The sequence below is a fragment of the Salvelinus alpinus genome, chromosome 34 (assembly GCF_045679555.1).
Source record: "Salvelinus alpinus chromosome 34, SLU_Salpinus.1, whole genome shotgun sequence".
Taxonomy (NCBI): domain Eukaryota; kingdom Metazoa; phylum Chordata; class Actinopteri; order Salmoniformes; family Salmonidae; genus Salvelinus; species Salvelinus alpinus.
Window position 1 is genome coordinate 23,998,314 of NC_092119.1, and position 21,871 is coordinate 24,020,184.

The following is a 21,871-nucleotide window of genomic DNA, read 5'->3' on the forward strand; positions in this document are numbered from 1 at the left end:
TTGACGTTTTTGCAGAACATCTAAGATGTTTGGTGCTGTATTTCTCAAGAGTATTTTTTTTAAAGACAACAAATCGTCTCTCATTGAATGACAACAAACACTTCATTGAAGAATCCCTGCTGTTGATCACGGATGAAGGGGCGTAGACTTCGGCTACCGAACTTCGGGTTTGCCTGAGGACAAAAAATTGTGTTCACGAACAGCCCCAAAAAAACTTTGCCGAAAACCAAAACTAACAAAAATGTCATATGTCGTCATAATATACTGTATGTACAAACTGTTTCGGATGGGAAGCATGGTGATGCCTTAACCCAACCGTGACTCTTCTGGGTCAGTCTGTATTTTTCTCTGGTTTGCCACGAAGGCAGAAATGCATGGTACAGACAGTGAAGAGTGTTGGAGTGATTCATGTCCTGATAATTATACACTGGGTCCTCTCATGGGGGGCAGCTGACAATACAGACTGACTGGCTGCATGGTTGATAGCTATCACCAGTTTGTCGACCAATAGTCTATGGGGAAACATAGTTTTGAAATGTATACATTCGTAAGTGATTCACACATTTCTTAATATTATTCAGTCATTTTAATAAATGTTACAAACAATACTTAAAAATAGAAAACTGCAAGAGACATTATGGATTGCTGATTGGAGTTCTAGTTGTCAATAAAATACAAAAGGGTAGCCTACAGTAGAGACAATATAATTGTGCGAGCCACGATAGAGCTTCTGATGTTCATTTCACAGTAATGTTATGGTACATTCTTTGCAGATAATTCACGTCAAGCTGGAGGCAATGCAGCAAAATAACATTTCACAGAGGGAGAAACCATTAGAGAACACGTAGGTCCTTATTGACTCTTAGCCTTTTTTAACAGCTCTCATCACTGTGTGGTAATTGTCTTATCCATGTACATGACAACCTTGAGGTTGTTGAGGATGGCTTTTTGATTAGATTGTCTCTCTCTGCAATCACGTAAATTATATGTTCCTAGTTATTTAAATTTTTCAGATTAAAACAAGGCATTTTCTAATTTCTGTCCACATTCAGTGACACTGGACTAGGCATTCAACAAAAATACAATTTCCACATAAAAGCAATGTTTTCTTATGGAGGCAAATCAAACGTGGATGTAGAACAGTGCATGGTGTCGTTACCGTACCAATGATCTATGAGACGCAATGATGCAGCCTTCTCCCAAGGCTCTCTGGGATGCATTTAGGACATGCATGGGGAAAACAATGGCGTGTGCATTACCAGAGAAGATAAATCTATCTCATTAATCCTTTCTTCTCCTGGGCTGGGAGGCACATCTAAGGGAACATGCTGCCGCAGCCTTGTACTCTCGGATCTTTCACACAGATGGGCAGAGAGGAGGAAGAGAGGATGGAGGGAGGAAGGGAGGAGGGAGGGGGCTCAGAGTCAATCTGTGCATCATTAGACAGCGCAGCGACTACAAGAGTAAGAGAGGGATTACGAAGATGCGGCTTTCACTGCAAAATGTTCAATGATGTCCTTGTCTCTTCATAAAAAAGTGATGCCTTCTCCTTTCCTCTGAAGCCATGCGTTGAAATACGTCTGCTTTTGGAGGAACTGATGAATAATAAGGAGGACGTGCATGTTGACTGAGGCCATGGAATAGTAAACTGCCCGAAAGTACAGATAAGACTGAAATATGAGCCTTAATGGCTAGTACGCTTTGGTTACAGCCAAGTTCAGTTAAGTATTTTACTTCACAAGATTAAATATGATTGTAGTTTTCTGTCCCACTATTCCCTGGTACTCCTGCTACCCTACAACCATACAGCCCAAATTACGTGCAGTAAATTCCATTGACTTTGGTCAAAAATGCCATTGATTCTGACTATCTGAAATGGTCAGGCAGTCCATAAAACAGATAAAGAGGTCATAACGGTTTTATCAGCCTGTAGAGTCCCATGGAAAGATTTAGGGGGTTGTGAAAGTAGGAGTAGGAGCAGAGCATCCTTCAAAGGGCACTGTTGAACGTTCAGTTACGCATATGGTGCCAGCTTATCTTTCCTCTACCTCTACTGAATTATTATTCCAAAATCTTGAAATTATTGTATCTCTAACAAAAGGTTTAATCAGAATATGTTTTGTGCCAGTAATTGTTTTACACACTCTTGAGAAAATCAAAGAGGTGTTATTTTTTTTTTATTGAGTGGGAAAAGTCTGAAGTAAAAAAAAAAGAAATATATATATATATTAACAAGTTTTCTCAATTTGTACATTATTGAATAAGCACACATTAATCAAGAGGGCATGATGTTTTATTGTTAAAATGTCCACTTTAAACTTTTGGGGAATTATTGATGAATGAAATGGAAAGAGAGAGCTGAAACCTCAGTTGATTACAAATTCAATTACGGAGGCCTTTCTGCTCATTTGAGAGGTACATCTGATACACCTGAACCGAGGAGATTTTTCTTTGGATAAGAGTCCCTAAATGAAAAGGCTTTGGTTTGAATTGCAACAGGGGGAGTAAATCACCACATCATACAATAAACTGACTCTTAGGAATAGTAGCCCATGCTAAATGTATTCACTTCAGGATATTACTGTAATTGTTCCTCTGATGTGTGGAGCCTGAACTGCAATCATCGAAGGTAGTGTCTGTTTGCAGACACAAGTGTTTCCTGAACCAGGTTTACTGCTATAATATTGCCTTATTATTTCAGGTAGACCTTAGACTAGGGGTCATTCATCATCTTCAACATATTTTTGTCATTCTTATACTGTTCTGATAATGCACTCCCGCTCTCTTGGAATCCACTATCATCTTATATCTGTACTGTACAGTTCTGTAAAAGACGAAAACCTTTTGTCTGCAGTTATTCTTCTGTCTTAAATGAAAGTGCCTGACTGACTTTAAAACTGAAGGTGAATGGAATGTGGTGGAGGAGACAAGGTCCAAGAACACAGCAGTCCAAAGACAGCCAGGGAGTGGAGGAGTGCCTGTGTTGCCAGGTAAAGCGCTGTTACTCATTTATTTCTCTCCCTCAGTGGAGACTATTGGAGAAGAGATCGGAGGAGGAAGGCTGCGTCTCAGAGACCACGCTGGATGTCAACCCTGTCATCCTTTCATATCACCTGTCAGTGCGGTGACTGGCGTAGAAGCACTTGTTTGCCCTTCCTGTGGTCTTCACTCGCGTGCGTTGTCATGACAGCCTGCGAGGAGGAGAAGGCCCAGGCCTTCGTCTCAGGGCTCCCTCAGCCCCCCCCACATTACGATAGCTTTTTATCTCAGACGGAGTGATTGACAAACCAACCGGCTTTTTAACTCCGGTCCTGGAGGGCTGAAACACTTCTGTTTTTCATCCACTCCTTCTAATCAGGGATTGATTCAGACCAGGGACACCAGGTGAGTGCAATTTACTACCAGATAAAAACAAAAAACAGAAGTGTTTCAGCCCTCTAGGCCCGGAGTTGAAGAGCCCTGCAGTTTAAACAGTAGATCAATCATATTCATCACATGGATGCTGTGTCAGTTAATGTTTTGTAAGGTTTGTTGTGGTGGAGATGATGCTTTCTGCCAATCATTTCCAGAGTAGAGAATACACAAGGCACTCCAAAATACAATAAATTATAGTATGTATTACAGTATATCAATATAATGTATAGAATATATACTTGTAATAATCAAAGTAGGACTGTCTGTTATTAAGAGTTTTATTAATGTGTATCTTTTAGTGCTGACAACAACAACAAAAATGATATATATATATATATATATAACATTTTTGTATATTTTTATATATATATTCAACTTGGATGCAGAAATTAGCTGGACCAAATCCACATAATGATATTAAATTATATCTTTGCAAACCATGAAAATAAATATTTTTCTCTACAGCCTTGGCTATGAGGTTTGTGGAGTTGGAGGGCAGTGGCTTACTGGACACGCATGAAAGGTTTTGTCTTTTTTTGCTCCTCTTTGAAAAGCACAAAAGGTTTTATGATATATCTTGGAAAGCATACTGAATAGAAGTCTCTGAACATGGCACGGCTGCATGCAGGGCAACACTGTTGATGTTTTTATATAAGGTTCATTCATAAGCTGAATTCCAATCAAAACGAATTGAATGTCAGTGGACTCAGGGTCTATTGTAGCTTCCAAAACCAATAGCGTCAGAGAGAACTTTGTTATAATCAATGACTATGTCTTGTGGTTAAAGTGTTGCCTTTTGAGGTTGTAACAATTATATTTAATTATTTTGAGATTTGAAAAACATCCTATTTAGAGTTTTTCACTTGCGTCAATAATCAAGAAATAGAACCTGGAAGTTGAAGCTGAGCACTATGTTGATGCCGAAAGGAATAGCGTTTTTTGTAAATATTAAACCTATAATACAATTTGTAAAAATGTCTGTACTGAACTGCACCGTACCTAAACAAAATCATCCAGAGAAACATAATCCAACACTCCTCTCACTTTGGGTTGAATCTAGAGCCAAGTATCTCCTTGATGTAAACCCAGCCATGAATGAGATCCTGAGAATAATTCTCCTGTCTGTGATCAGTCCATTGGCAGCTCTGGGTTCTGGAATGGTGGGTGGAGTCCACGTCTCTCTCTGTTAGTCCACATGGAATCCTGCACTGGGGAACTTCACAATCAGCCTTTGTTATTGGTTGACTCTCTAGCCACGCTCCTGTCATCCTTTGATCACGTCAAACCCCTGGCCCCTCTCTCGATCTACCATCATGGGGGTGATGGGAGCTGCGTTCGTATGAGACGAGAGGTATCCCATCCATTCCCCCTGGGGCTTCCATCCCTCTACCCCCACCCCCTTATTGACACACCCCAGCCAGGTAGGTGACAGCAGGTGAGAAAACACCACAGGATCTCCTGGGTCTTTGCCCTGTCCTGTCACTGCTCCTCCTTGGCCTATACCCTTATAAAAAAACACCCACGCCTGCTCTCTTGCCCTGGCTCCAACACAGTCTCACAGCCCCCAAACCCCTCTGTCGATAATATCGATGTAATCCACATGCATTTTTGAGTGATCCTGCTGTCAGATGAGCCTAATGACAGGCAGCGGAGGTGTGATTGAACCTGCTCTACACAGGGCCAGCCTGCAGCCAGCCAACCAAGCCAGGCATTGATAAAGTGTCACAGACTTCAGTGCTTTGATTAGCCCCTCAACTAATGCCATGCTAAGCAGAAACATTACTCTGCCCCCGCTAGCTATGGCTTGAGAGAAGGGAGGGCTGGACTGAGCAGGGGCAAAAATATACTCTACAGGGAAATTAACCAATTCCGGTGAAATGGTGTACCAAGGAAATTCTTGGATTAATTAACAACGCAATTACATTACATGACACGCTGCAAGATGGATGAGGAAAACTTTGCTGGTATTATGTTCTGTTTTCCAAATTGCAATTTATTTGAGGGCTTTAATGGATGCTGTATTAAAACATCTTGGGCCCCGGTCAGGTTTCATTGTGTGTCACCCAGCTGTGATTGATGACCCCCTCTTCCCAGCCACCCCCCCCCCCCTCTCAGCTCCCTCACCCCCCACTCCCCACCCCCCTTACGTCCTTCACACTGCATTCTCTGCACATTTGCTGGGAATTTTAAACATTAGCTACATTTATGTGGATGCAGGAGTAAGCAATTGATTTTCTTATCACTTAATTTCCCTGCTTGGTGCTGCAACGAGATGATACATTCTGGGCTACTTCGATCCAGAGGCCCCTTCTCTCTCACCAGGTGGTACATTTCTATTCATTATTATTAACCTTTATTTAAACAGGGAAAAAAAGCTGAGACAGAGTCTCTTTTACAGTTGTGCCCTGTGATACAACAATAAAAACACAGCAATTAATAAGAATTTAAAAACAAACTAAATTAAAACATAACAAGTACAAGATGAAGATTTAAAATATTAAAATAAATAAACTTCAATAAGAAAAACACACTTTACAAAAAGCAATGACAGTTTATAATAAAACGTTCATGTAATGTGCATTGAAACTGTCTTACAGGCACCACAACATCTAACTGGAGTTCTCTCTGCAATTCATTCCATGAGTGTGGAGCATGATATTCAAATGCCGTTTTGCCTAACTAAGAGTGAATCTCTAGCACTAGCATGTCCTGTGAACGAGTCTGATAAATAATGTTTGACCACTGGATTTTTGAGTTAAGATAATTAGGAAGTTTCTGTAAGACAGCTTTATAAACAAATATCAACCAGTGTCTGGTCCTTCTAAAAGTCAGGGAGTCCCAGCCAACCGAAGTGTACAAAAGGCAATGATGTGTGCAAAGGTTTGCACCAGTAACAAAGCACAACGCTGCATGATACACTGCATCCTATTTCTTCAGATGCTGATCAAGGCATATAAAACATCACCATAATCAAGCACTGACAGAAAAGTGGCCTGTACAATTTCCTTTCTGTGCTATGATGACAGACAAGATTTATTTATATTAAAAAAATAATAATTTCAATTTCTCTTCTTTACCAGCTCAGTTACACGAGTTAAAAAAAATTGATTATCATCTAACCAAATTCCAAGGTATTTACAGGTGGGAACACGTTCCAAAAGAGAGCCATCATAGGTAGAAATGTTCACATTTTCCAACTGTATACTTTTGGATCGTGAAAATACCATATACTTAGTTTTACTTGAATTAAGCACCAGCCTTAGATCTACAAGTGCATCTTGAAGCAATTGAAAGTCAAACTGCAGGAATGTAAATGCTTGAGCGAGTGATGGGGCTTTTGTATATAGCACTGCCATCAGTATAGAAATGAAAGTTGCATTTTTTCACTGAGTTACAGATATTTAATAATGTATGTATATAGTGAATAATACAGGACCTAAAATCGAACCTTGTGGGACTCCTTTGTGAACAGTGACAAAATCTGATTTTACCCCATCTGCAATAATAGCCTGAGATCTATCACTGAGATATTTCTGAAACCACAAACATGTATCTGAGGCCAACCCCAGTGAGGTCAGTCTCTCAGGCAGAAGAGAATGATCAACTGTATAGAAAGCCTTCGACAGGTCAACAAACAAAGCAACACAGTTCAACTTCTTATCCAAGGCTCTTACAATACCATTTACAACCAGTGTGGTGGCTGTGATAACACTGTGCCCCGGTCTTAAACCGGACAGAAATTTGTTCAGTATGGAGTTGTCAGACAAGAAAGAGCACAGCTGTACATTTACCAATGACTCTAACATTTTTGCAACACAGGACACCTTAGAGATTGGTCGATAATTATCAACGTCACCAGTATCCCCACCTTTGTGCAGAGCCAGCACATAGGCAGTTTTCCTAATCTTAGGTATGACCCCAGAGGTCAACGTGAGGTTAAAAATATGAGTAAGAGCATCAGAGATAAGTGGTACAGCTCTAGCCAGCAACCCTGGGCCAAGTTTGTCAGCCCCTGTTGCTTTCTTAGTGTCTACGGCTAGCAAGGCATCAAAAACTTTCTGTGAAGAGGCTTAGTGAGAAACCTTGACCATCAGCATCAGCGTTCTCATGCATAATCCCTTCATATGCATCTTTTCTTCCTTCATTTCTGGTCGACATTTTCTCAAAAAGATTGCCTGCTGCATTCTTATCAGTAATACGTCCAGTATCCAACCCTATCTGATTTGGGAGTGTAGAGTCCAGTATCCAACCCTATCTGATTTGGGAGTGTAGAGTCCAGTATCCAACCCTATCTGATTTGGGAGTGTAGAGTCCAGTATCCAACCCTATCTGATTTGGGAGTGTAGAGTCCAGTATCCAACCCTATCTGATTTGGGAGTGTAGAGTCCAGTATCCAACCCTATCTGATTTGGGAGTGTAGAGTCCAGTATCCAACCCTATCTGATTTGGGAGTGTAGAGTCCAGTATCCAACCCTATCTGATTTGGGAGTGTAGAGTCCAGTATCCAACCCTATCTGATTTGGGAGTGTAGAGTCCAGTATCCAACCCTATCTGATTTGGGAGTGTAGAGTCCAGTATCCAACCCTATCTGATTTGGGAGTGTAGAGTCCAGTATCCAACCCTATCTGATTTGGGAGTGTAGAGTCCAGTATCCAACCCTATTTGATTTGGGAGTGTAGAGTCCAGTATCCAACCCTATCTGATTTGGGAGTGCGGAGTGCATATTGTTCTTTAATGTTTTAACTACTTTCTAGAATTTGGCTGGATTCAGTCATTTATAACAGTCATTTAAACTAGTCACATAGTAATCCAATGTTGTTCTTCTAACAAGTCTGATGCACAGGTTTCTCAGGTGCCTAAAAGTCAGCCAGTCAGAGCTGGAAGAAGTTTCTCTAGCCTTAGCCCATGCTACAGCTTTTTTACGAAGCATCAGAAATGTCCGAATTAAACCATGGGTTTGGTCTATTCTTTACTCTAACTTTAGTGTATGGAGCGTGTTTATCAGCAATGGAAATAAAATCGCTAGTACATTTTTAGACATAATAATGTCATTTGTCTCGAATATTGGGCCTCTTACATCTCTCTTCATCTCCCACTGATCTTGTGCACCTTTTCATGTGCTTTTGTTCCAGTTTCAATGATAGCTCAGGCAATTTTTTTACATTTCTGTAGCAAATGCATTAGTGTGTAAGGAACATCTGGAAATCATCCCTACATAGCTTACACAATTATGGCAATATCATAGCGACTCTATTTTAACATTGACAATTACTCACAGGACAGTGAAAAACCACATGCGTTCTGCTTTGAACTGGGAAAAACTGTTTTTTGGACAGCGAGTGAATCCCATGCAGACAAACGAAAGCAAACCCACATTAACAGATGCACTTTCACCCCTGTTTTCCTCTCCTCCTCCTTCACTGTTGCTGTGGGTGCTGTACATGGAACCTTTTGGGGAGGAAGATCTTTTAATAACATTGTGAATAAATCAGCTCTGCAGCACATCCCCTGCATGACATCAGCCCTCCCCCAACCCATCGGCCATAAACAGCTTTGTTTTTTCATGTTTGTTTCAGATGTGTATAAAAGAGATGAATAATGAATGAGCAGCCCTGACGGGACACATATTTCAGTTAGCGGAAACGTCTTTAATGCAGTCGAGCTGGATTAGGCTTGAAATCACCCAGCTTTAAGACGCAGGGAGGGAAAGGGGATGTTCAAACAACATTTGAAGCATGTTGATTAAACTTCAGGTGTTTTCCCTTCCAATGATACTGACCTAGTTTTTAGATTTGCCCTGATCTCTTTACCTGTCTCACTAACTGGGAGGATTTACTGCAAGGCAGATTTCATCTCACTTTTGTCAACATCTATGGATGTTGAAAATGTTGTGTCAAGATGATTTGTTGTAATAATACAAAATATTCTCCAAGAATGTAAGGAAATGCTAAGCAAATGGAGGGTAATTATCTAAGTTAATGAGGTGATGTTGATGATAATTACATGTCTTCACTATAAGTGTTTTAATCGTAGCAGCATATCCATTACATCTTGGACATAACTTTTTCTCAGACCGCAAAATTGCTTGCTTGTACAGTACCAGTCAAAAGTTTGGACACACCTACTCATTCAAGAGCTTTTCTTTATTTTGACTATTTTCTACATTGCAGAACAATGGTGAAGACATCAGAACTATGAAATAACGCACATGGAATCATGTAGTAACCAAAAAATGGTTAAACAAATTCTTCAAAGTAGCCACCCTTTGTCTTGATGACAGCTTTGCACACTCTTGGCATTCTCTCAACCAGCCTCACGAGGTAGTCACCTGGAATGCATTTCAATTAATAGGTGTGCCCTGTTTAAAGTCAATTTGTTGAATTTCTTTCAATCTTAATGCATTTCAGCCAATCAGTTGTGTTGTGACAAGGTAGGGGTGGTATACAGAAGATCGCCCTATTTGCTAAAAGACCAAGTCCATATTATGGCAAGAACAGTTAAAATAAGCAAAGAGAAATGACAGACCATCACTACTTTAAGACATGAAGGTCAGTCAATCCGGAAAATGTCAAGAACTTTTAAAGTCTCTTCAAGTGCAGTCGCAAAAACCATCAAGGTCCAATAAGAAGGAGATATTTGCTTGGGCCAAGAAACACGAGCACTGGACATCAGACTGGTGTAAATCTGTTCTTTGGTCTGATGAGTCCAAATTAGAGATTTTTGGTTCCAACCGCTGTGTCTGTGTGAGAACGGATTATCTCTGCATGTGTGGTTCCTACCATGAAGCATGGAGGAGGAGGTGTAATGGTGTGGGGCTGCTTTGCTGGTGACACTGTCTGTGATTTAACCAGCATGGCTACCACAGCATTATGCAGCAATACGCCATTCCATTTGGTTTGTGCTTAGTGGGACTATCATTTGTTTTTCAACAGGACAATGACCCAACACACCTCCAGGCTGTGTAAGGGCTACTTGACCAAGAAGGAGAGTGATGGAGTGCTGCATCAGATGACCTGGCCTCCACAATCACCCAACCTCAACCCAATTGAGATAGTTTGGGATGAGTTGGACCAAAGAGTGAAGGAAAAGCAGCCAGCAAGTGCTCAGCGTATGTGGGAACTCCTTCAAGACTGTTGGAAAAGCATTCCAGATGAAGCTGGTTGAGAGCATGTCAAGAGTGTACAATGTTGTCATCAAGGCAAAGGGTGGCTACTTTGAAGAATCTCAAATCTAAAATATATTTGGATTTGATTAGCACTTGTTTAGTTACTACATGATTCCATGTGTGTTATTTAAATATTTTTGATGTCTTCACTATTATTCTACAATGTAGAAAATAGTAAAAATCAACAAAAACCATTGAAAGAGTAGGTGTGTCCACATTTTTGATTGGTACAGTATACACAGGCTCTCCAAATCCTTCAGCCTGGAGGAGGGTCTACACAGAAACCAAAAGCAATGGTAACATCAATCAGACATTCTCTATGAGTAAACATGTTTTTCTGAACAACAATGTTTACATCTGAACAACAGAATCCACACAACCATAAGGCCAGTATTTCTTCTTTCTTTTCCACATATTGTGAGAACCCCCTCAACACAATTAGCAATGGGTCAAAATAGCCTCCAGTAAACCATTTATTTTTTACTATTTTCTACTTTGTAGAACAATAGTGAAGACATCAAAACTATGAAAAAAGTCATATGGAATCATGTAGTAACCAAAAAAGTGTTAAACAAATTCTTCAAAGTAGCCACCCTTTTCCTTGATGACAGCTTTGCACACTCTTAGCATTCTCTCAACCAAAAACCAAAAACCAAAAATCTCAAATTTGGACTCATCAGAACAAAGGACAGATTTCCACCATCCATTGATCGTGTTTTTTTGCCCGAGCAAGTCTCTTCTTCTTATTGGTGTCCTTTAGTAGTGGTTTCTTTTTAGCAATTTGACCATGAAGACCTGATTCACGCAGAGTTGATGTTGAGATGTGTCTGTTACTTGAACTCTGTGAAGCATTTATTTGGGATGCAATTTCTGAGGCTGGTAACTCTGACGAACTTATCCTCTGCAGCAGAGGTAACTCTGGGTCATACTTTCTGTGGCGGTCCTCATGAGAGCTATTTTCGTCATAGTGCTTGATGGTTTTTGCGAGTGCACTTGAAGAAACTTTAAAAATTCTTGAAATTTTCCATATTGACTGACCTTCGTGTCTTAAAGTAGTGACGGACTGTAGTTTCTCTTTGCTTATTTGAGTTGTTCTTGCCATAAAATGGTATTTTAGCAAATAGGGCAATCTTCTGTATACCACCCCTACCTTGTCACAACACAACTGATTGGCACAAACACATGAAGATGGAAAGAAATTCCACAAATGAACTTCTAACAAGGCACACCTGTTACATAATTGAAATGCACCTCATGAAGCTGGTTGAGAGAATGCCAAGAGTGTGCAAAGCTGTCTATAAGGCAAATGGTGGCTACTTTGAAGAATCTGAAATATAAAATATATTTTTATTTGTTTAACCCTTTTTTGTTACTACATGATTCCACATGTGTTATTTCATAGTTTTGATGTCTTCACTACTGGTCTACAATGTAGAAAATAGTAAAAATAAAGACAAACCCTTGAATTAGTAGGTGTGTCCAAACTTTTGACTGGTACTGTTCATTTGAATTAAATTGATTATTTTGTCACGGTCCTGACCTTATTTCCTTTGTTTAGTCTTTGTTTAGTTGGTCAGGACGTGAGCTGGGTGGGTATATTCTATGTTTTGTGTCTCATTGGTTTAGGTGTGTCTGATTGGCCTGATATGGTTCTCAATCAGAGGCAGGTGTTTTACGTTGTCTCTGATTGGGAACCATATTTAGGTAGGCTGTGTTCACTGTTTGTTTGTGGGTGATTGTTCCTGTTCAATGCGTTCTTTGTTTTCACTAGGTTCACATGGTCAGGTCTGTAGCGTCGTTGGTTTCATTTCTGTTTATTCTTTTGTTCGTGTTTAACCTCTACTTCATCTCCATCCCTGATCCGGGAGCATCCTCATCAGTAAAAAGCTGACTAGCATAGCCTAGAATAGCGCCACAAGTAAATACTAGTATATAAATATCATGAAATCACAAGTCCAATACAGCAAATGAAAGATACACATCTTGTGAATCCAGCCATCATTTCCGATTTTTTAAATGTTTTACAGCGAAAACACAATATGTATTTCTATTAGCTAACCACAATAGCAAAAGACTCAACCGCATATTTTCACCATTTTTTTACCGCATAGGTAGCTATCACAAAACCGACCAAATAGAGATATAATTAGTCACTAACCAAGAAACAACTTCATCAGATGACAGTCTTATAACATGTTATACAATAAATCTATGTTTTGTTCGAAAATGCGCATATTTGAGGTATAAATCATAGTTTTACATTGCAGCTACAATCACAAATAGCACAGAAGCAGCAAGAATAATTACAGAGAGCAACGTGAAATACCTAAATACTCATCATAAAACATTTATGAAAAGTACATGGTGTACAGCAAATGAAAGATAAACATCTTGTGAATCCAGCCAATATTTCAGATTTTTTAAGTGTTTTACAGCGAAAACACAATATAGCATTATATTAGCTTACCACAATAGTCAAACACACAACCGCATTTATTCACCGCATAGATAGCATTCGCAAAAACCAGCAAAAGATATATGTCACGTTCCTGACCTTATTTCCTTTGTTTTGTCTTTGTTTAGTTGGTCAGGACGTGAGCTGTGTGGGCATTCTATGTTATGTGTTTCTATGTTGGGTTCATTTTCAATTAGCCTGATATGGTTCTCAATCAGGGGCAGGTGTTTTACGTTTCCTCTGATTGAGAACCATATTAAGGTAGGCTGTTCTCACTGTTTGTTTGTGGGTGATTGTTCCTGTGTCAGTGTTTGTGCCACACGGGACTGTTTCGTTCGTTCGTTCGTTAGTGTGTTCCTTCCTGTTCTTGTTTTATGTTCTCAAGTACAGGTTTGTTCACGTCGTTTTGTTATTTTGTAATTTGTCAAGTGTTCTTCGTGTTCGTCTTTCACAAATAAATCATTATGTAGTCAACCCACGCTGCATATTGGTCCGATCCTTGCTCATCCTCAGACGAGGAGGAGGACGAGCGTTACAATATAAAATTAATCACTAACCTTGACCAACTTCATCAGATGACAGTCTTATAACATCATGTTACACAATCCACTTATGTTTTGTTCGAAAATGTGCATATTTTGAGCTGCAAACCGTGGTTATACGTTGTGAATATGTAGCATCGATTCACCAAATTATCCGGAGATATTTTGGACAGTCACCTAATCTGACCAAAGAACTCATCATAAACTTTACTAAAAAATACATGTTGGACAGCAAATGAAAGATACACTAGTTCTTAATGCAATCGCCGTGTTAGATTTTTTAAAATAACTTTACCATTACAAACAGCTTACGTTATAGCGAGACAGCGCCCGCAAAAAGGAAGGAAAATAGGACTAAACATTTTCCACAGAAATACGAAATAACATCATAAATGGTTCTTACTTTTGCTGAGCTTCCATCAGAATCTTGTACAAGGAGTCCTTTGTCCAGAATAAATCGTTGTTTGGTTTTAGAATGTCCTCTTCTCCTGTCGAATTAGCAACCTTAGCTAGCCAAGTGGCGCGAAGATGTCCATCTTCACCTAACGCAGAGAACGGAAAACTCCAAAACTCCCGATAAACGTTGAATAATCTGATAAAACTATATTGAAAAAACATACTTTACGATGATATTATCACATGTATCAAATAAAATCAAAGCCGGAGATATTAGCCGTCTATACCGAACGCTTTTCAGAAGCCAATGCTGATGTCCTTCCCGCACCTTCGAAGACAATGAAATTGTGGTCACGTCATTCCAAGAGCTCTTGTTCGACCTCAGATCAAGCTAGACACCCCATTCCACCTTCCACTGCCTGTTGACATCTAGTGGAAGGCGTATGAAGTGCATGTATATAGATTTAATCCATAGATTTCAAGCAATTGAATAGGAAGGCCCTGGAACAGAGCCTCAATTTCAGATTTTTCAGTTCCTGACAGGAAGTTTGCTGCAAAATGAGTTCTGTTTTATTCACAGATATAATTCAAACGGTTTTAGAAACTTGAGAGTGTTTTCTATCCAATAGTAATAATAATATGCATATTGTACGATCTAGAATAGAGTACGAGGCAGTTTAATTAGGGCACGATTTTTTACAAAGTGAAAACAGCACCCCCATATTTTAATAAGTGTTCCAATAAATATGGAAACGTACCACGCTGCGATTTGGTCCTCCTCTCTTCCACCTAACGACGAGCGTTACATATATAGACTTTTTGGAAAGGACATTTTCAGAAACTACTTCATATGCTTCTCCATGAAGCTCCGTTCCATGCTCTTTGATTTTAGGTATGCCAAACATCTGAGACGCAAGTGAGACGAGACGCAAGACGCAAATCTTACCTTCGTTCCATATGTATTGACATATTCCTAACAGAACTGTTCTCATGGTGGTTTGAAGAAAGATTCGTTACGACTTTCCATTTTCTCAGGTCTCAATGGTTAAATATAAAAAAGAATCAGACGTTTTTATTGGTGGGAGGATGGCTTTTAGAGGATTTGTCTAAACAAGGTTTGGGGTTTGTAAATAGCCAAGGTTATCTGGCCATTGAGATGGGCCTCCAGATGCCTGCTGAGACAGACCACCTGCTATGGGAATGCCTTTGCTGTGAATTTTGTCAGGCATTGTCAGGCATTGTGGAAATGGTCAGGACACACTCACTCTGACTCTCCAACTCTCTGGATCTCTCTTGTTCTTTCTTTATCTGTTTATCTCTCTCCCACATCATGTTTAACATGGTCTGACTAAGGATGAGAGGATGAGAGGATAAGAGAGAGATTTCTGCTCTTTCCCTATACAACAGACAGATTCCCCTGTGAGGAGAGTCCCCCCATCTCGCTTTCTCTCCCTCCTATCATCCCTCCTTAGTCTTCCCCTACCCCTCACCCCTGCCCCCTGGACAAAACAGATGGGCAGGGATCTACTCTGCTATATGTTTTTTTTTTACGTCTCTGCGGAGGTGGACATGAAAATCATAACAGTGTGGTTAAGGCTGATTCAATGGTCTGTTTCTTTTTAATTTCTATGTACTCAAATACCTATGGGGTAAATAATGTCATTTTTCCCCCACTAAATTAGTGTGAGTAAGAGGTTAAGTTATTGATTTAGTTTTACTTCGTGGGGTACTGATGTGTGTGTGTGTGTGTGTGTGTGTGTGTGTGTGTGTGTGTGTGTGTGTGTGTGTGTGTGTGTGTGTGTGTGTGTGTGTGTGTGTGTGTGTGTGTGTGTGTGTGTGTGTGTGTGTGTGTGTGTGTGTGTGTGTGTGTGTGTGTGTGTTTTCTGATTGGTTTAAAAGTCCATCTTATGTTCTTACATCACCCAATAAGACTGTATTGACACTCCTCTTTGATCAATACACCCGTTCCCCAGCATCGTTTAATAGGTCATGGTGAGAAGCAGCACACTGCATCAAACCATCCCCAAAACCCCTTCACACCCCATGCCACATCATCTGACATGGCACATGTGAGACAACACTGACCACAAAAATGGCTGCCCCACTTTGACGGGCTGAAATCCTGAGTGTTTATTTACGTAGGAGAAGCCACCCAGACTGTCCTTCATTCAGCGTGCCGTGGTTGGGTCTTTGCAGTCGTTGCAGAGTGGTGACGATGCATCATCTCTCCCAGGGAGATGCAGGGAGGCGGACATCTTGGCAGCATTTGTTGGTGACAGGCCTCAGACACGTAATTTGATCAGGAAAACTTTCCCCTTGTGTCAAGGCTCAGAGCAGCTGCAGTGTGGCTTTCATTGTGGTTCAGTATAATGTCTTGATATGTTGAGATCTGAGATGGTATGGAACAGCACTGAACTTGGAATTGGAATCAAATAAATTAGTGATGGATCCTTCCAAGCTTGTCATGGGGGTCCAGGTTATTCCAGGATGTTACTGCTCTGATAACATTGCATGGGAGTTCATGGGAAGTGAACACAGACTAGGGGAAAGAAATGGTTAGGGAAAATGTCTGATGTCTCCAGCCGCCTAGGTTATCGACAGGCCTCGCCTAATGAACACCCCACCCCCAGTCTCATTCCCCTTCCCCTAGAGTTTACCACACACACACACACACACACACACACACACACACACACACACACACACACACACACACACACACACACACACACACACACACACACACACACACACACACACACACACACACACACACACACACACACACACACACACACACACACACACACACACACACAGAGAGAGAGAGAGCCAGGCACCAGCCTTGTCACTAATCCCAGCATGTTAATTAAGGCTGAAAGGTTACAAAAGGTGGGAGCCAATAACAAGGACACATATTACATTTAAGTTGCCTCCTCTCCTTAATTAAACCCTCTCAATAGTTAATGTTAGCAAAGAGTCTACAAGGAAGTGGGGAGTCTCTCCCCCCAGCCCAGCCATAGACAGGGATTGTCTGTCCCCTGTAGTCAATCTAAGTAAGTAAGTGTGTGCAACAACACATTGGCTAGCAGCGCGGCCTCATAAATAAATAGGATCATTATTAATGGGGTATAAGATTACCCGGTCGGTGCTGCGTTCCCTAGCCTCCTCCTAGTGTGACTGCCCTGACATACGATTGCATAGGGGCTTCTGGTCCTCAAGACAAAATATGGCACCAACAGTCTCTGGGACAATGACAAAGCTGCAATATCACAATGCTTCCTCTTCATCATCGGAATCATCATCCTCAACACTATTATCTCCGTCTTCAACATCATCATCATCACCTCAGTCATCACCTCAGTCATCACCATTTACAGTACATTTGAACTTGTTTCAGGAAAGATTTTTCTTTTCCTCAGGTGTTCTCTAGTATCTTGCGTGCTGTTCAGATATTCCTGTTTGCTGGGGAGTGTTCACAGATTTCTATCAGTATTTGCGTATGAGTATTTGCATGTGATTACACCTGCAGCAACTGAAGGCTTTCTCTTTAGCACAGGATTGTGTTCTTCAGCCTGGAACAGATTTCAGTCTGTTTAAGCACTAATAGCCGGTTTCATTTTCTCTGTGAATAAACTGACTTGACATGGAGTGATGGTGGAAACCACACATTTACATTTATATTTATACTGAACAAAAATATAAGCACAACATGCAACAGTTTAAACTATTGTACTGAGTTACAATTCATATAAGGAAATCAGTTAATTGAAATAAATTCATTAGGCCCTAGTCTATGGATTTAACATGACTGAGCAGGACGCAGCCATTGGTGGGCCTGAGGGGGCATAGGCCCACCCAATTGGGAGCCAGGCTCACCCAATCAGAATTCTCACTCACAGGGATGTAAACACATTTCTGCACAAAAGAGAGAAAATAGTTTTTGTGCTTATGGAACATTTCTGGGAACTTTTATTTCAGCTCATGAAACATGGGACCAACACTTTACAAGATGTGTTTATATTTTTGATTAGTATATCTTAACCTTAGCCAGCACATTGTTTTTGTTACATAACACGTTTTGTTATCATTGTGAATTTATATAAAACGTACTCTTCTTCTCATCAGTTTTGAAATAGTTGGTCTGGTAACACAGCGTGAGCACAGACCATGTAAGACCATGGAAATGTTTATATGAGTAATAATAAACATCATAAACTCAGACAGCATCCGGTCTTGAGTAAGGACATTTTAATTTTTCTAATAGAGAGATTGTATCGCACCCAAAATCTTTTTCAATATAAGACACCCTTTAGAACACATGGAAACATATAAATAGTACTGTCTACCATAAACCATATACACTAGATTTCAAGTGGAGCATAAGTTTTTAACAATGATTTATTGCAAGGTATTATTCATTTACGTGTTTTTTATTCACAAAATGATTCTTACCATCCTAACAACCAGGTCTCAGAGCATTTTATATTATTACGTAGGTAAATCCGAGACACTCCATTTCGTATGTAGTAAGTTTTGTGTGTTATGTATTCACTTGTAGATGTCCATCACCCTTTTTGTATGACATGCTACGAATTACAATATGTATTCTATGTTACAAATTTGCAAACATAGAATATGTAAAAAATGTGCAAAAAAAGGATGATATTTTACGAATTCAAGCTAAATTCAGCAAAAAATGAAACGTCCTTTTTCAGGGCTCTGTCTTTCAAAGATAATTCATAAAAATCCAAATTACTTCACAGATCTTCATTGTAAAGGGTTTAAACACGGTTTCCCATGCTTGTTCAATGAACCATATACAATTAATGAGCATGCACCTGTGGAACGGTCGATAAGACACTAACAGCTTACAAACGGTAGGCAATTAAGGTTACAGTTATGAAAACTTAGGACACTAAAGAGGCCTTTCCACTGACTCTGAAAAACACCAAAAGAAAGATGCCCAGGGTCCCTGCTCATCTGCATTAATGTGCCTTAGGCATGCTGCAAGGAGGCATGAGGACTGCAGATGTGGCCAGGGCAATAAATTGCAATGTTATTACTGTGAGACGCCTAAGACAGCGCTACAGGGAGATAGCTGACTGTCCTCGCAGTGGCAGACCACGTGTAACAACACCTGCACAGTATTGGTACATCCGAACATCACACCTGTGGGACTGTTACAGGATGGCAACAACAACTGCCCGAGCTACACCAGGAACGCACAATCTCTCCATCAGTGCTCAGACTGTCCGCAATAGGGTGAGAGAGGCTGGACTAAGGGCTTGTAGGCCTGTTGTAAGGCAGGTCCTCACCAGACATCACCGGCAACAACGTCACGTATGGGCACAAACCCACAGATGCTGGACCAGACAGGACTGGCAAAATGTGCTCTTCACTGACGAGTTGTGGTTTTGTCTCACCAGGGGTGATGGTCGGATTCGCGTTTATCGTCGAAGGAATGAGCGTTACACCGAGGACTGTACTCTGGAGCGGGATCGATTTGGAGGTGGAGGGTCCGTCATGGTCTGGGGCGGTGTGTCACAGCATCATCGGACTGAGCTTGTTGTCATTGCAGGCAATCTCAACGCTATGCGTTACAGGGAAGACATCCTCCTCCCTCATGTGGTACCCTTCCTGCAGGCTCATCCTGACATGACCCTCCAGCATGACAATGCCAGCAGCCATACTGCTCGTTCTGTGCATGATTTCCTGCAAGACAGGAATGTCAGTGTTCTGCCATGGCAAGCAAAAGCCCAAAATCTCAATCCCATTGAGCATGTCTGGGACCCGCTGGATAAGAGGGTGAGGGCTTGGGCCATTCCCCCAGAAATGTCTGGGAACTTGCAGGTGCCTTGGTGGAAGAGTGGGGTAACATCTCACAGCAAGAACTGGCAAATCTGGTACAGTCCATGAGGAGGAGAAGCACTGCAGTACTTAATGCAGCTGGTGGCCACACCAGATACTGATTGTTACTTTTGATTTTGACCCCCCCTTTGTTCAGGGACACATTATTCAATATATGTTAGTCACATGTATGTGGAACTTGTTCAGTTTATGTCTCAGTTGTTGAATCTTGTTATCTACATAAAAATATTTACACATATTAAGTTTGCTGAAAATAAATGCAGTTGACAGTAAGAGGACGTTTCTTTATTTGCTGAGTTTTGTTGGCTAAAGTTAGCTAGCTAGGGGTTAGGGCTTAGGGTTAAGGTTAGTGTTAAGTTTAAGAGTTAGGTTAAAGGGTTAAGGTTAGGGTTAGGGGAAGGGTTAGCTAAAATTAAGTAACCATACCAAACGTAACATATTGTCACGGCCGTTGAAAGAAGTGGACCAAGGTGCAGCGTGGTAAGCGTACATTTCTCTTTTTATTTAAAATGTCGCCAACAAAACAACAAACGAAAAACAACCGTGAAGCTTACAGGGCAAAGTGCCACTAGCAAAGTTAAACCCACACTGAAAGGAGGGGAAAAGGGCTACCTAAGTATGATTCCCAATCAGAGACAACGATAGACAGCTGTCCCTGATTGAGAACCATACCCGGCCAAAACATAGAAATAAAAAAACATAGAAAACAAAACATAGAATGCCATCCTCAAATCACACCCTGACCAACCCAACTAAAGACATAAAAAGGCTCTCTAAGGTCAGGGCGTGACAGTACCCCCCCCCCAAAGGTGTGGACTCCGGCTGCAAAACCTGAACCTATAGGGGAGGGTCTGGGTGGGCATCTATCCGCTGTTTCGGCTCAGGTGCGGGACACAGACCCCACTGCACCTCTGGTTCACCCCACTTTGGTGGCACTCGTTGCGGGCCCCGGACTGGGCACCCTCACTGCGGGCCCCGGACTGGGCACCCTCGCTGCGGCACCCTCGCTGCGGGCCCCAGACTGGAGACCGTCGTTGGAGACTCCGGACTGGGGACCGTCGCTGGAGACTCCGGACTGGGGACCCTCGTTGGGGCCCCGTACTGCGGCTGGTCGCTGGAGGATCCGTAATGGAGACCGTCGCTGGAGGCTCCGTAATGGAGACCGTCGCTGGCGGCTCCGGACTGGAGAACGTCGCTGGAGACTCCGGACTTGGGACCCTCGTTGCGGGCCCCGGACGGGGGACCGTCGCTGGAGGCTCCGTACTGGAGACCATCGCTGGAGGCTCCATACTGGAGACCATCGCTGGCGGCTCCGTACTGGAGACCATCGCTGGAGGCTCCGGACTGGAGACCGTCGCTGGAGGCTCCAGACTGGACACCGTCGCTGGAGGCTCCGGACTAGGGACCGTCACTGGAGACTCCGGTCTGGAGACCGTCGCTAGAGACTCCGGACTGGGGACCCTCGTTGCGGGCTTCATGCCATGACTCCACACTGGAAGCTTTGTGCCATGGATCCTCACTGGAGGCTTCGTGCCATGGATCATCACTGGAGGCTTCTTGCCGTGGATCATCAATGGAGGCTTCGTGCCGTGGATCATCACTGGAGGCTTCTTGCCATGGATCATCACTGAAGGCTTCGTGCCATGGATCATCACTGGAGGCTTCGTGCCATGGATCATCACTGGAGGCTTCGTGCCATGGATCATCACTGGAGGCTTCGTGCCATGGATCATCACTGGAGGCTTCTTGCCATGGATCATCACTGGAGGCTTCTTGCCATGGATCATCACTGGAGGCTTTGTTCCATTGATCATCACTGGATGCTTCTTGCCATGGATCATCACTGGAGGCTTCGTGCCATGGATCATCACTGGAGGTTTCTTGCCATGGATCATCACTGCAGGCTTTGTGCCATGGATCATCACTGGAGGCTTCTTGCCATGGATCATCACTGGAGGCTTCGTGCCATGGATCATCACTGGAGGCTTCGTGCCATGGATCATCACTGGAGGGAGGATACGTATGGGC

At 41.8% G+C, this 21,871-nt stretch overlaps 1 protein-coding gene across 1 annotated transcript; it reads right to left on the reverse strand.

The window, feature by feature from the left end:
• Positions 1-1,315: 1,315 nt before the first annotated feature.
• On the reverse strand, positions 1,316-21,468 carry LOC139563769 (uncharacterized). Its single transcript, XM_071382683.1, has 3 exons — positions 21,061-21,468; positions 20,873-20,957; positions 1,316-1,455 (listed from the first exon to the last, which is right to left on the reverse strand). The coding sequence occupies exons 1-3, from the start codon at positions 21,466-21,468 to the stop codon at positions 1,316-1,318; spliced, it is 633 nt and encodes a 210-aa protein (XP_071238784.1).
• Positions 21,469-21,871: the final 403 nt, after the last annotated feature.